At 53.0% G+C, this 14,480-nt stretch overlaps 1 protein-coding gene across 1 annotated transcript in view; it reads right to left on the bottom strand.

Moving 5' to 3' along the window:
* Positions 1–14,127, bottom strand: part of LOC133360420 (CD9 antigen-like) — a 33,772-nt gene extending 19,645 nt beyond the window's left edge. Inside the window, exons 1-2 of the mRNA XM_061579138.1 lie at positions 13,645–14,127; positions 10,639–10,741 (exon numbers count right to left, since the gene is read on the bottom strand). Coding sequence (XP_061435122.1) covers positions 10,639–10,741; positions 13,645–13,710 — 169 coding nt within the window. The 5' untranslated portion in view covers positions 13,711–14,127. The remainder of the gene's footprint in view (positions 1–10,638; positions 10,742–13,644) is intronic.
* Positions 14,128–14,480: the final 353 nt, after the last annotated feature.

The raw sequence follows: 14,480 nt of genomic DNA, 5'->3' as shown, positions 1-14,480 counted from the left end.
TCTGTTAAGGCTACACGGGGCATCTTTGTTGCGTGGCCTTAACGTGCACATAGCCTGGCACTAGCGCCGTGGTGACGTCACCGCCACTCGGTGACGAATGGCGGTTGTTGTTGTTGTTGGGTTGAGTGGGTGAGTGTGCGTGGGTGCATGTGTGTTGCAAGCAGGAGTTTCAATATCGCTTGCGGCTGGGGTTAGCATCGTGCCCACCCTCCCTCCTTCTGATGCTGAAGGTAAATGGGTGAGGCTCAGGACCGTGGCTCACGCAACGACAACGGCTGCATTGGGTACGCGGTCCACACCTCCCCAGAGACCCCTGGCTGAAGGAGGAGGTGTTCCGGCTGGTTGAGAGAAAGCGACAGGCCCACTCCTGTCGCCCACAACATCCAACATCTGAGAATGAGGAGGCCAACCGCAGCCTTCGCTCGGAGGTTCCGACAGCCGTGTAGCGCTGCAAGAATGGGTGGTGGGGTTGCCGAGGAGATGGAAGCTGCCATCGTAGCCGCAATCACAATTCACTATTTAATTCCATCAAAAAAGTAACTTGCAGCGTCTCACCCGATCTCCGACCCCCAGGAACAGGTCTGCAGGTTTGCACAGCATTTTTGTGAGGTCTTCGGGGAGGGGAATTCCCTCGGCCCAGACAATATCGTGGGGCAAGGTGGGAACGATCTTGCTACGGCTGCCCTGCCTCAAATATTGGCAAAAGTCGCCAAGCTGAGACCAGGAAAAGCGCCGGGCAGAGACGATCTCACAAGTGAAATGTTGAGGGAGGGTGGCATTTGTGTGCAGACTGCCCTACTTGGCATCATCACAACTGGACCACAGAACGGGTTCCGCAGGAATGGAAGGATGCCCTGGTGGTCCACTGTAACAACTACAGGGGCATCTCCCTCCTCAGTGTGCTGGGAAAGGTCCTGGAAAGGATTATTCAACATCGCCTTGCAAGGCACGCTGAGAAGAGGCTTGCAGAGCCCCAATGTGGTTTCAGACCAGGGCGGTCCTGCACGGATGCGATATTCTCTGTCCGTCTGCTACATCAAAGGTGTAGGGAATCCCAACAAGACCTAGATCTCTGCTTTATTTACCTGCTCAAGGCCTATGGTACTATCAACAGGCCAGGACTATGGGCAGCTCTTCTTGTTTTCAGAGTCCCTGACTCTCTGCTCACAATCATTAAGGGCCTTCATGATTGCGGGCAGGCACCGGGTAAACACTACGTGGCCAGGTGTCAGAGCCATTCCCTGTTCACCTATGGGTGCGACAGGGATGTCCTCTGGCGCCCACATTATTTAACATCATCTTTGACCACATAGTTCGAGCAGCTTTCCATGGCTGTACCGGACGAATTTCCACCTGGTACAGATACAACATGAGGCTGATCGATGACAGCGTGCGGTCGAGGGATGGCTCCCGATTGGTCAACCATGTCATGTATGCCGATGGTCTGGTGATTGCTGCTCACTGCCTGGGCATTTTGTGCCACCAAACACTCCACTCCTTAAGCTCCCTATTAGTGATGGAGCAGTTGTGGAGACAGTGGAAAGTTTCCCATACATGGGCAGTGCTCTTATGACCAGTTCCGGTTTGACAACAGAGGTCTCACTCCAAATCAGTCGAGCGGCAATATCTTTTCATCGGTTGCGTAACGCTGTGTGGAAGCTACCTGGTCTGTCTCTCCGCACGAAGCTTCGGGTCTTCTCGGCCACGGTCATTCCCTCCCTTCTCTACGCTTGCGAAACATGGACCCCTCGAATGGAACATCTTCGCCGGTTAGAAACATTCAGGCTGGCCTGCCTACGATCCATCCTGGCTTGAACCAGGCTGGATTGTGAGGAGCTCACAAATCCTTGAAAGATCTGGACACATTCCCATCACTGAGCCTCAAAGTGCACGTGGCCTGGCACAGGCACCGTGGTGACGTGACCGTCACTTAGTGGCGAATGGCTGAAATTGGTATTGGGTATACGTGTTGAGTGGGTGAGTGTGTGTGTGTGTGGGTGTTCGCTAACAGCACTTGCCCCTACAGTTTGTTAAGGCTACACGGGCGACCCTTTGCATTTGTGTGTGCGAGACAGAAACCGATGGACGAAGAGGAATTAGCAACAGGAAGGTCGGAGGTGACGGATCCACAAAACAAACCCGGCCATTGTGGTTCCCACGAGGCCCCCCCCCCACAGACCCCCCCCACGCCCCACCCCACCCTCCACACACCCCCCAAATAAAACATTTTCCATGTCGCTGTCTCCACGCAAGCTAAACAATTCCACGTCGCACGGTTGACGATTTCCATGTGGATTCCAGTTGCCGCTATTCAGGAAGCGCTGCAGTGACTAGGAGATGTTAACTACCTCGCCTGGTGTACAGGAGATCGTGGTTTGATCCTGACCCTGACGACGCCTGCTGCTGTATATTCTGGTTGGAATTTTTTGTTGCTATTTCATTTATACCTGATGATGATTGCTTGTGTTGCAATCGAAACGTCGTGATTTTTATTTTATTTTTATTAATTTAAATTAAATTTTTTTACCTACGTGACTTTACCGAAAAACCTAAGAATATGTATATTTGTAGTTTGCGTGTCTCTCTCTCTCATCATCATCACGGTGGCTAGGAGATGTTAATTACATCGCCTGGTGTACAGGAGGTCGTGGGTTCGATCCCGACCCTGACGCCTGCTGCTGCTGAATATTTGTAGTTTGCGTGCCTCTCTCTCTCATCATCATCGCGGTGGATTTTTCTCCGGGTCCTCCAGTTCTTCCCTCTACGTTTAGTAATGTGCATTCAGAGTATTTCGCTGCTGCTATAAATGCCCACGTGACGATGATGATGACGACAAGCCAATTGGTTGAGCTGTCATTTGTGATTGCCAGGTCACTTCTGAAAGAGCGCACTTTGCACGACAGTAATAGTTTGATCGCCGTATTTTTGCCGTACATTCACGATTACAAGTTTACTTTGACTTCCCATCGATGGTTAGAGGAAATGTATGTTTTACATTGTAATACTTTGGGAAACTCGTATTAAATACGACTTGCATCTATGGGTCTGTGTGTAAGTCTACGGGTCTCTGTAAGTCTACGGGTCTCTGTGTGAGTCTACGGGTCTCTGTGCGAGTCTATGGGCCGCTGTGTAAGTCTGTGGGTCTCTGTGTGAGTCTAAGGATCTCCGTGTGAGTCTATGGGTCTCTGTGTAAGTCTATGGGCCTCTGTGTGAGTCTAATGATCTCTGTGTGAGTCTATGGGTCTGTGCGAGTCTATGGGCCGCTGTGTAAGTCTGTGAGTCTCTGTGTGAGTCTAAGGATCTCCATGTGAGTCTATGGGTCTTTGTGTAAGTCTATGGGTCTCTGTGTGAGTTTAAGGATCTCTGTGTGAGTCTGTGGCTCTGTGTGAGTCTATGGGTCTCTGTGTAAGTCTATGGGTCTCTGTGTGCGTCTAAGGATCTCTGTGTGAGTCTATGGGTCTCTGTGTGAGTCTATAGCTCTGTGTGCGTCTATGGGCCACTGTGTAAGTCTGCGGGTCTCTGTGTGAGCCTTCAACAGACCGCTGGGGCAAGTTCTGTGTTAACGAGCAGCGAGGACCTACAAAGGCCGGTACGGCACACGAGGGGCGTGGGTGGCCGTCACCGCGCCCGGCCGTCTTTGTCTCCTCCATGGTTACACCGCCGCCGCCACGTTCACACGAAGCAGATGTTGTAACGGACACTGACCGAGACAAACGAGGAACTGGGAAAGCAGCAGGAAACTTGCGGGGGTGGTGGTGGGCGTGCAGGCGCTGGCCATCTGCTCGCCTTCCACATTGTCGCTCGCCTGGACCACTCTCGGTCCGCTGCTGGATGATCGTCGGGGCGACCAAATTGGCGGTTTCCGAAATAAAAAAACGGCGACTGACCCCCCCGCCCCCCACCCCCCTGCCCCCCCCCCCTCTCGGGTAAAAGACGGCGAATCAGGGCGACTGCCCCGGGCCCCACGCTTTCGGGGGGGGGGGGGGGCACCCCCGCGCTTCGACGTCACGCTGTCAGATGTCCTACTTCCCATTTGGTTTGAAGGCGTTGGGGTGGGTGGGCGTTGGGGTGGGTGGGCGGGGGGGCCCACGTGATGGGGTTTACCCCGGGCCCCGCACAGCCCACCATGGGACGGCACTGCCGACACGGTTAATTTGGCACGTGCCGTCCGCCGCCGCCGCCATCGTCGTCGTCACTGTCGTCATCGTCATCATCCTCGTCGTCGTCGTCATCATTCTCGTTATCGTCATCGTCGTCCTCCGGAAAAGGAAATGGCGATGCCGTGACGCCGCCGGCAAGAGGAGCAGCGCCGTTGCGGTCAAACGACTCATCGCAAATCCCAAAAACACGCCGCAAATTTAATGGAACCGATTGGGATCTCACGCACACACACACAAGTACACACACACACAAGTACACACAAGTACACACGCACACACACAGACACACAAGTACACACACGCAGACACACAAGTACACACACACACACGCACACACAAGTACATACAGACACACAAGTACACACGCACACACACAGACACACAAGTACACAGACACACAAGTACACACGCACACACACACACAAATACACATACACACACAAGTACACACAGACACACAAGTACACACACACACAGACACACAAGTACACACAGACACACACAGACACACAAGTACACACAGACACACACACACAAGTACACACGCACACACACAGACACACAAGTACACAAAGACACACACACAAGTACACACGCACACACACAGACACACAAGTACACACGCACACACAGAGACACACAAGTACACACAAGTACACACACATACCGCCGCGCCCCACCCACAGGCAGGCTCATCAACCTTGTGTCACCCAACAGAGACCCACAGTACATGGGTCGCTATGTGGGTCTTTATGTAGGTCAATGGGTGTATGTGTAAGTCTATGGGTGTATGTGTAAGTCTATGGGTGTATGTGTAAGTCTATGGGTGTATGTGTAAGTCTATGGGTGTATGTGTAAGTCTATGGGTGTATGTGTAAGTCTATGGGTGTATGTGTAAGTCTATGGGTCTCTATGTAGGTCAATGGATCTCTGTGTACATTAATGGGTGTATGTGTAAGTCTATGGGTGTATGTGTAGGTGCTTAGTTTTGGTGGGGCTGATGGTAAGGCCCCGCCACTAAGAGGTGGGGCCTTACCATCAGCCCCACCAAAACTAAGCACCTGCCTGGGTATTTTGTACCATCGGACACTCCACCCCCACAACTCCCAATTGGTGATGGGGCAGTTGTGGAGAGAGTGGAGAGTTTCCCATACCTGGGCAGTGTGCTTATGACCGGCTCCAGTTTATCAGCAGAGGTCTCACTCCGAATCAGTCGAGCGGCAATATCTTTTCATCGGTTGCGTAACGCTGTGTGGAAGCTACCTGGTCTGTCGCTCCGCACGAAGCTTCAGGTCTTCTCGGCCACGGTCATTCCCTCCCTTCTCTACGCTTGCGAAACGTGGACCCCCCTGGTGGAGCATCTTCGCCGGTTGGAAACATTTAGGCTGGCCTGCCTACGATCCATCTTGGGTTTAACCAGGCTGGATTGTGTGAGGAGCTCACAAATCCTTGAAAGATCTGGGCAAAGTCCCATCAGTGAGCTCCTCCGGCAGGCAAGGCTGCGTTGGCTGGGTCATGTAGCCCGCATGCCCAGCCACCGCATGCCTAAACAGCTTTTGTTCGGCCGGATCGAGGGGGCTAGACGGGCGCGGCACGGGCTGGAGAAGAGATGGAGTGATGTGGTACAGGAGGACGTGGAGCTGAGTGGACTTGCCGATGACTGGTACCAGCGGTGTCAAGATCGGCCTCAGTGGAGGAGGCTCGTGAAGGACGCTACTGGGCAGTTGGAGGCAGTCGCCCTCCAACAACAACGGAGGGCGGAGGAGCGACGCTCACAACAACGAGCGGAGCGCCGGGTGGCTAAAGCACAGCAAGTTGGTACAGTAGGGGGCACAGGTGGTGCATCAGCCAGTCATCTCGGTCATCTCGGTCAGTCGACCCGTGGCACCTGGGTCTGCCCCGTGACCTCCTGCCAGCGGGCGTTCGACACTTCACGTGGCCTCAAGGTGCACTTGGCCTGGCACAAGCATCGTGGTGACGTCACCGCCACTTAGTGGCGAATGGCGGTTGTTGTTGTTGTTGTGTAAGTCTATGGGTGTATGTGTAAGTCTATGGGTGTATGTGTAAGTCTATGGGCGTATGTGTAAGTCTATGGGTCTCTATGTAGGTCAATGGATCTCTGTGTACATTAATGGGTGTATGTGTAAGTCTATGGGTGTATGTGTAAGTCTATGGGTGTATGTGTAAGTCTATGGGTGTATGTGTAAGTCTATGGGTCTCTGTGTAGGTCAATGGATCTCTGTGTACATCAATGGGTGTATGTGTAAGTCTATGGGTGTATGTGTAGGTCAATGAGTGTATGTGTGAGTCTATGGGTCTCTGTGTAGGTCAATGGATCTCTGTGCACATCTCTGGGCGATTGTGTGGATCTATGGGACAAGGGGCTAAACCCGACTTGGTAGTCCGTTGGTTCAGCCCCAGCCCGTGTCGGATTGTTCCATCTCGCCGCGGGGGAGGGGGGGGATTAAATTATTTATTTATCTGCTCACGCCCGCAATGTGTTACGCACATTTCCACGCGTGCGCAAAGCACGACGCAAAGATTCCCCGCATAGCCTCGGGAGACGGTAGGGGCAAGTGTTGTTAGCGAGGAGCAGCGCCTGTGCAGGCTGACACGGCGCACGAGGTGGCGGGTGGTCAGCACCACGTCCCGGCCGCCTTTGTCTCCCCCGTGGCGAAGTTTACGCGCAGTGCGTTGGTCGCGAGCGGGAATCAAAGTCGGGCTGCCGGGTTCGTAGCGCAGTGCGCCAACCGCTGCGCCACCACTTCTCGCGGCCCCCCCCAAGCGACTCACGGCAATGAACTGTTCACAATGAACGCACGTTAGGAAACTTGAGATGGAGATTAAATAACTGCTGATCTAAACCGCGTCCACTGCACAAACCATGGCAACAGATGCGGATGATCATGTCTGACGATGCCTCATAACACAACGTGTCACGGCGCAATGCCCCAATCCACGAATGCGAAGCAGACATCACCACGGCGATGACGATGATGACGACGACGACGATGATGATGACGATGATGACGACGATGATGACGATGACGATGATGACGATGATCATGATGACGACGATGATGACGACGATGATGCTGATGATGATGATGACGATGATTTCGATTTATAGCTTCCGTGACTGCAGGGATTCATCTTCTTGGTTCTTTCGGTAAAGTCACGTAGAAGGGAAGTAGTGACTAATCCCATATCTGCATTTCCCATAAATATGCTAAATTCCTCTTGATATGCAAATTCCTTTGTCAAGGCGCTCTTCCCCCTCCAACCCAGCTTAAATATACGCTGCCAAGCCTGGGGGTGTTCATTCAGACGCTGTCTTTCCGACAGACCTGTTCTTCACCTGAGAACGGCTGCTTGCGTTGTGGCCGAAACGTCGTGAGAATAATTTTATTGGTTTATGTTTATTATTTTATTATTTCTCTTCTACGTAACTTTACCGAAAGAACCAAGAAGATGACGATGATGATGATGATACACCAACTCTGCTGTTCCCGACACGGATGTCTGTGCTTGACCCGCCCGAATATGAAACTGCGGTCATCGGCTCTGCATCTACATCGGCCGTGCGACAGAAGATGAAGATTGAGGTCTTCCTTCAAAATGCAGAGCCACGTGACTCTTTAGCGATCAGGAGACGAAACGCAAACTCCACACAGAGAGGCACCCAGGTCAGGAATCCAACCCAGGCGAGGCACGAGTGTTACCACAGCACTGCTCACCCTGAAAGTTGTTCGAATTATTCATTTTCCTCCACCAGCCTAGCCAGGGAAGGAGGCCTCGCCGAGTCTCAAGACTCGCCCTTCAGGAGGGTCCTGCCAAGTTCTCGCCGTTGCTGCTACCGCTGCTGCTACTACCGCTGCTGCTGCTGCTGCTACCATTGCTGCTGCTACTACCACTGCTGCTGCTGCCGCTGCTGCTGCACTATCTCAACTGAGCGATCTGCTGGGGTAACCGGCGTCGCGGTTACGAGATGTTGACCGCCTCGCCTGGCACGCGAGAGGTTGTGGGTTCGATCCCGACGCCGACGCCCATTGTATATTTGGAGTTTGGCCGCTTGGATTTTTCTCCGGGTCCTTCGGGATTTTCCCTTCAAATTTAGAATGGACATCACCACGCGTTGAAGAGTATTTGGGTGCTGCTATAAATTTCCACACAATGATGACGATAAGCCACTTCGTTGAGATATCATTTGTGATTGCGGGTCGCTTCTGAACAAGAGTTATACAGCTCAGTGGGACTGTTAAAGTATTTTTCTTGAATAGTTTTGGTTTTTAATAGATTGTAACTTTCCAAGCGCTGGGATTTATTTTTCCGCCACTGTCGAATCCGCCGAGGCAGCCGCGTGTTTTTTTATTTGTTGCCTCTCCAAAAGGAGACATTCGCAGAGCGATCGTTTCGAATTCGACCGATCGTGGACTGGTGACGCCACCGCCACCGCCGCCACCACCGCCACCGCCGCCGCCGCCGTGCCTCTTAATCACGGGCGGATCTCACCGGCAACGCCGCCGTGGGTCACGCGTGAGCCAAGCGGGGCGGGCGGCGCGACACGACGCGGTTTAATCACGGGCGGATCTCACCGGCAACGCCGCGCCCAATCATCTCCACACACCTCCTCCTCCTTCTCGGGAAAGTAACGGCCGGGCGGCTGGCCGGCGGTGGTTTTTCATTCACCGTCTCATCGACTTGCTGCCGATGAGACGGTGAATGTCGATAGCAATCCAGCAATTTTGCTCCCGTTTCACCAATGGATCAAGTGAGCCTGCTTCTGCTGCTGCTGCTGATGAGAGACTGAATGTCGAAACTGGTCCCGAGTTTTCGCTTGTGCTGAGCCAATGCTTCTCGTGCAAACCGATTTCCTGCCGATGAGAAGTTCAATGTGGAAACCGGTCCCGAGTTTTCGCTTGTGCCGAGTCAATGCTTCTCGTAAGAGCCGACTTCCTGCCGATGAGCCGCGGAATGTCGAAACCGGTCCAGCCAATTTGCGAGCGTTGAACCGCTGACTCATGCGAACCTGCCTCTGCCGTTGAGGCACCGAAACGTCGAAAACCGGTCCGGAGGGTTCCCCCCCCCCCCAGCTCACAGTCTTGCACGAGGAAGTTGCCCCGTGCACGGCCGATGGGAAGTGCTTACAACGCAACTTAATGTTGGTAACGACGAGTGACGTCGGGCAAGGGGAGGAGGAGGATCGTCGTCGTCCGCCAAGAGATTTGCTAACTTGGGCAGAAATCGCGTTTCATTAATCAAAGCCCCACGCTCGCGCTGAGTGCGCGAGGGGGAAACGTGTGGCGGTGGTGATAACGCAGCGGGGGGCGTGGGGGGGGGGCGTGGGGGGGGGGCGTGGGGGGGGGCAGTGGGGGGGGGAGAGCGTGGGGGGGGGTGCGTGGGGGGGGAGCGTGGGGGGGGAGCGTGGGGGGGGGGCAGTGGGGGGGGGAGAGCGTGGGGGGGGGCGTGGGGGGGGAGCGTGGGGGGGGAGCGTGGGGGGGGAGCGTGGGGGGGGGCGTGGGGAGGGGTGCGTGGGGGGGGGAGCGTGGGGGGGTGCAGTGGGGGGGGGGGAGCTAAACCACGAGGCCCCATGCAGACGGACCCCGTGGCGTCCACACACACACACATGCACACACACGCGTCACTCTACCCACACCTTACACCACCACGCGCGGAGTGAACCGATGCCACACGGACACATGACATGATGGAAACATGACACAAATATGACGAGTGGGTGGGTGAGCGGGAGAGTGAGTCAATGAGTGGGTAAATGAATGAGTCGGTTGGTTGGTGAGAGATTGGGTGGGTGAGTGGGTGAGTGGGAGAGTGGGAGAATGTGTGGGTGAGTGTGTGGGTGAGCGTGTGGGTGAGTGTGTGGGTGAGCGTGTGTGTGAGTGTGTGGGTGAGTGTGTGGGTGAGTGTGTGGGTGAATGTGTGGGTGAGCGTGTGTGTGAGTGAGTATGTGGGTGAGTGTGTGGGTGAGTGTGTGGGTGAGTGAGTGTGTGGGTGAATGTGTGGGTGAGCGTGTGTGTGGGTGAGTGTGTGGGTGAGCGTGTGGGTGGGGAGCGGTAGTGTAGCGGTTAGTGTGCTGCACTATGAACTCGGAAACCTGAGTTCGATTCCCGCTCACGGCCAATACCAGTGACGATTATCTGAACCAGTCCTGGGCCTCCCCTAGGTCGACTCGGCCTCAAATGAGTACTTGGTGCAGAGTGTGTTATCATCGCCACTGGGGAGACAAAGGTGGTGGGGTGTGGTGCTGGCCACCCACCCCCTCGTGTACCGATCCGGCCTTCATAGGTGCTCGCTAACAGCACGTGCCCCTACAGTCGGTTAAGGATACACCTTTGTCTTTGTGTGGGGGTGAGTGAGTGAGTGAGCAGGTAAACGGGTGAGCGTGCGGGTGCGAGCGAGTTGACCGTGGTGCGGGTTGAGTGGGTGAGTGAGGAGCGGGTGAGTGGCACCAAACACTCACCAACATAGTAGGTGGTTGGTGCGTTGGGGTTGTCAAATATGTCCTTGGTGTTCTGATCGAATCTCAGCCACAGCGAGATGGACAGCAGAGCGCACCCCACAAGCTGTACACAAACATCAGCATCATCATGAGCATAGTTATCTTCATCAGAAGTAGCCTCAGCGTCACGAGCAGCAGCGTCATAATTGTCATGATCAGCAGCATCATCAGCAGCAGAAGGATCATCATCATCATACCTGTCAACCCACTAGTACACTCACCACTAATACACTCACCACTAGTACACTCACTACTAGTACACTCACCACTACACTCACCACTAGTACACTCACCACTAGTACACTCACCACTACTACACTCACCACTACACTCACCACTAGTACACTCACCACTACACTCACCACTAGTACGCTCACTACTAGTACACTCACCACTACACTCACCACTACTACACTCACCACTAGTACACTCACCACTACTACACTCACCACTACTACACTCACCACTACTACACTCACCACTAGTACGCTCACTACTAGTACACTCACCACTACACTCACCACTAGTACGCTCACTACTAGTACACTCATCACTAGTACACTCACCACTAGTACACTCACCACTACACTCACCACTAGTACGCTCACTACTAGTACACTCACCACTACACTCACCACTAGTACGCTCACTACTAGTACACTCATCACTAGTACACTCACCACTAGTACACTCACCACTACACTCACCACTAGTACGCTCACTACTAGTACACTCACCACTAATACACTCACCACTAGTACGCTCACCACTACACTCACCACTACTACACTCACCACTAGTACACTCACCACTACTACACTCACCACTAGTACATTCACCACTACACTCACCACTAGTACACTCACCACTACTACACTCACCACTATAAACCTGTCAAGCAAAGTCCCATCATCACAAGGGAGAAACACAAACAAAGAGACACAAACAATGTTTTTCCCGCATTCAAACGGCTGTACGCTGTATGGACCTAAAAACGAAATTTCCCTGTACAAGAATACGGGTTAAACCGTGTGGGTTGACAGCTATGCAGCATCACGAGTGGCATCGTCATCATGAGCAGCAATATCGTAATAAATTATCATCAGCAGCAGCAACATTAGCAACATCAGCATCAGCAGCAGGGTCAGAGATTCGATGCAGGAACTCGGGAATGGAGATCCACGTTTAATCGACGGATCTTCGCAACAGATCCATAGTCGGTGTGCCGGTGTGCGAATATACAGAACACGAATCGGTGCGCGCACAGAGCGATCGACGTCCGATATTTATCGGCGGAATCAAAGCATCGCAAAACCCCTCCAGCAAGCCGGCACACAGATGAACATCTGGGCAATTCAGCAGCATTGGCTCAAGCGAGCCTGCCTCGGCTGCTGATGAGACACTCGGTGTCGAAACCAGTTCCTTGCCGATGAACATCTGGGCAGTTCAGCAGCACTGGCTCAAGCGAGCCTGCCTCGGCTGCTGCTGATGAGACGCTGGGTGTCGAAACTGGTCCATAGCTGTGCTTGTACGAAAGCGAAGCGACTGAAAGAAACCATTCCTCCGGAACGGGAAATGTCACATTCACACAACCACACTCACACTCATTCACACAACCACACACTCACTCATTTACATTACCGCACACACACTCATTTACATTACCACACACGCACTCATTTACATTACCACACACACACTCATTCACACAACCACACACACACTCATTCACACACTCACTCATTCACACTCATTCACACAACCACACACACACACACTCATTCACACACTCACTCATTCACACGACCACACACACTCATTCACACTACCACACACACAACACACACACACAACACACACACACTACCACACACACACAACACACACACTCATTCACACTACCACACACACAACACACAGACACACACACACTCATTCACACTACCACACACACAACACACACACACACAGACACACACACACACTCATTCACACTACCACACACACAACACACACACACTCATTCACACTACCACACACACAACACACACACACTCATTCACACTACCACACACACAACACACACACACTCATTCACACTACCACACACACAACACACACACACACAGACACACACACACAGACACACACACTCACACTGACACACAGACACAGACACTCACACAGACACACACACAGACATACACACAGACGCACACACGTGACCCTAGGAGGTAACTCGTGTTATCACCTCTACGTCGCGGGTAACGCTGAGGTTGTGTTGTTGTTTTTAAAGGCAGCAAAGACAGGGCAAGAGGAATCTCGCACAGAGCTGCTGAACGACTTCCCCACACAGCCGGCAATGTGCTGCTGGTGGGGCAAGTTCCCCACCCTCACCACATACCACACACATACACCACACATACACACAACACACAAACAACACATACACATAACACACACACCACACACACACCACACACACACACCACACACACACACATACACACACACACCACACATACACACAACACACAAACAACACATACACATAACACACACACCACACACACACCACACATACACCACACATACACACACCACACACAACACACACACCACACACAAACAACACACACCACACACACAACACATACTAATCACATACACATAACACACACACACCACACACACACCACACATACACACACCACACACACCACACGCACCACACACAAACAACACACACCACACACACAACACATACTAATCACATACACACAACACACACACACCACACACGTGCATGGCACAGTGCGCGTGCATTGTACAGTGCGCGTGCATGGCACAGTGAGTCGTCTCCTGCTGCTGCTCCTGCTGCTGGTGGTGCTGGTGGTGGCGCTGGTTGGTGGTGGTGCTCCTGCTGGTGGTGCTGCTGGTGGTGCTGGTGGTGGTGCTGGTGCTCACCCAGAAGAGGAAGTTGAAGGCGACGAGCACGAACTTCATGCACCTCAAGCAGGCGGCGAGACCCATGGCGAGACGGCGACTCGCGCGGGGTCCCCGAAACTTCTCACGCCTCGAGACGGGAGATCGATGACGATGATAGATCGACGGTGATGATGATGATTGATAGGTGATGATGATTGATAGGTGATGATTATTTATTGATGGTGAATGTCGGTCGCGATGATGTTGATCGGAATTGTGAGGGAGTTGTAGTTGTAGTAGTAGCTGTGTCTGTGTCTCTCTGTGTCTTTGTGTGTCTGTGTGTGTCTCTGTGTGTCTGTGTGTGGGGTGTGGAGGGAGTTGTAGTAGTAGCTGTGTCTCTGTGTGTGTCTCTCTGTGTGTGTCTCTGTGTGTGTCTCTCTGTGTCTCTGTGTGTGTATCTCTGTGTCTCTCTCTGTGTGTGAGGGAGTGAGGGAGTTGCGAGTTTGCGGCGCACGCCCCACCCACAAGCGGCTGCCTCACGTGGTCACCGTGAGGAGTAGATGCGTGTGAGTGTGTGTAGATGTGTGTGTGTGTAGATGTGTGTGTGTGTAGATGTGTGTGTGTGTAGATGTGTGTGTGTGTAGATGTGTGTGTGTAGATGCGTGTGTGTAGATGTGTGTGTGTGTAGATGTGTGTGTGTGTAGATGTGTGTGTGTGTAGATGTGTGTGTGTAGATGCGTGTGTGTAGATGTGTGTAGATGTGTGTGTGTGTAGATGCGTGTGTGTAGATGTGTGTGTAGATGTGTGTGTGTGTGTGTAGATGTGTGTGTGTGTAGATGTGTGTGTGTGTGTAGATGCGTGTGTGTGTGTAGATG

This window comes from Lethenteron reissneri, chromosome 68, assembly GCF_015708825.2.
Source record: "Lethenteron reissneri isolate LAM-NWPU_2019-01 chromosome 68, ASM1570882v1, whole genome shotgun sequence".
NCBI lineage: Eukaryota > Metazoa > Chordata > Hyperoartia > Petromyzontiformes > Petromyzontidae > Lethenteron > Lethenteron reissneri.
The sequence above is the reverse complement of the archived record's forward strand: the minus strand, read 5'-3'. Positions and strand labels throughout refer to the sequence as shown.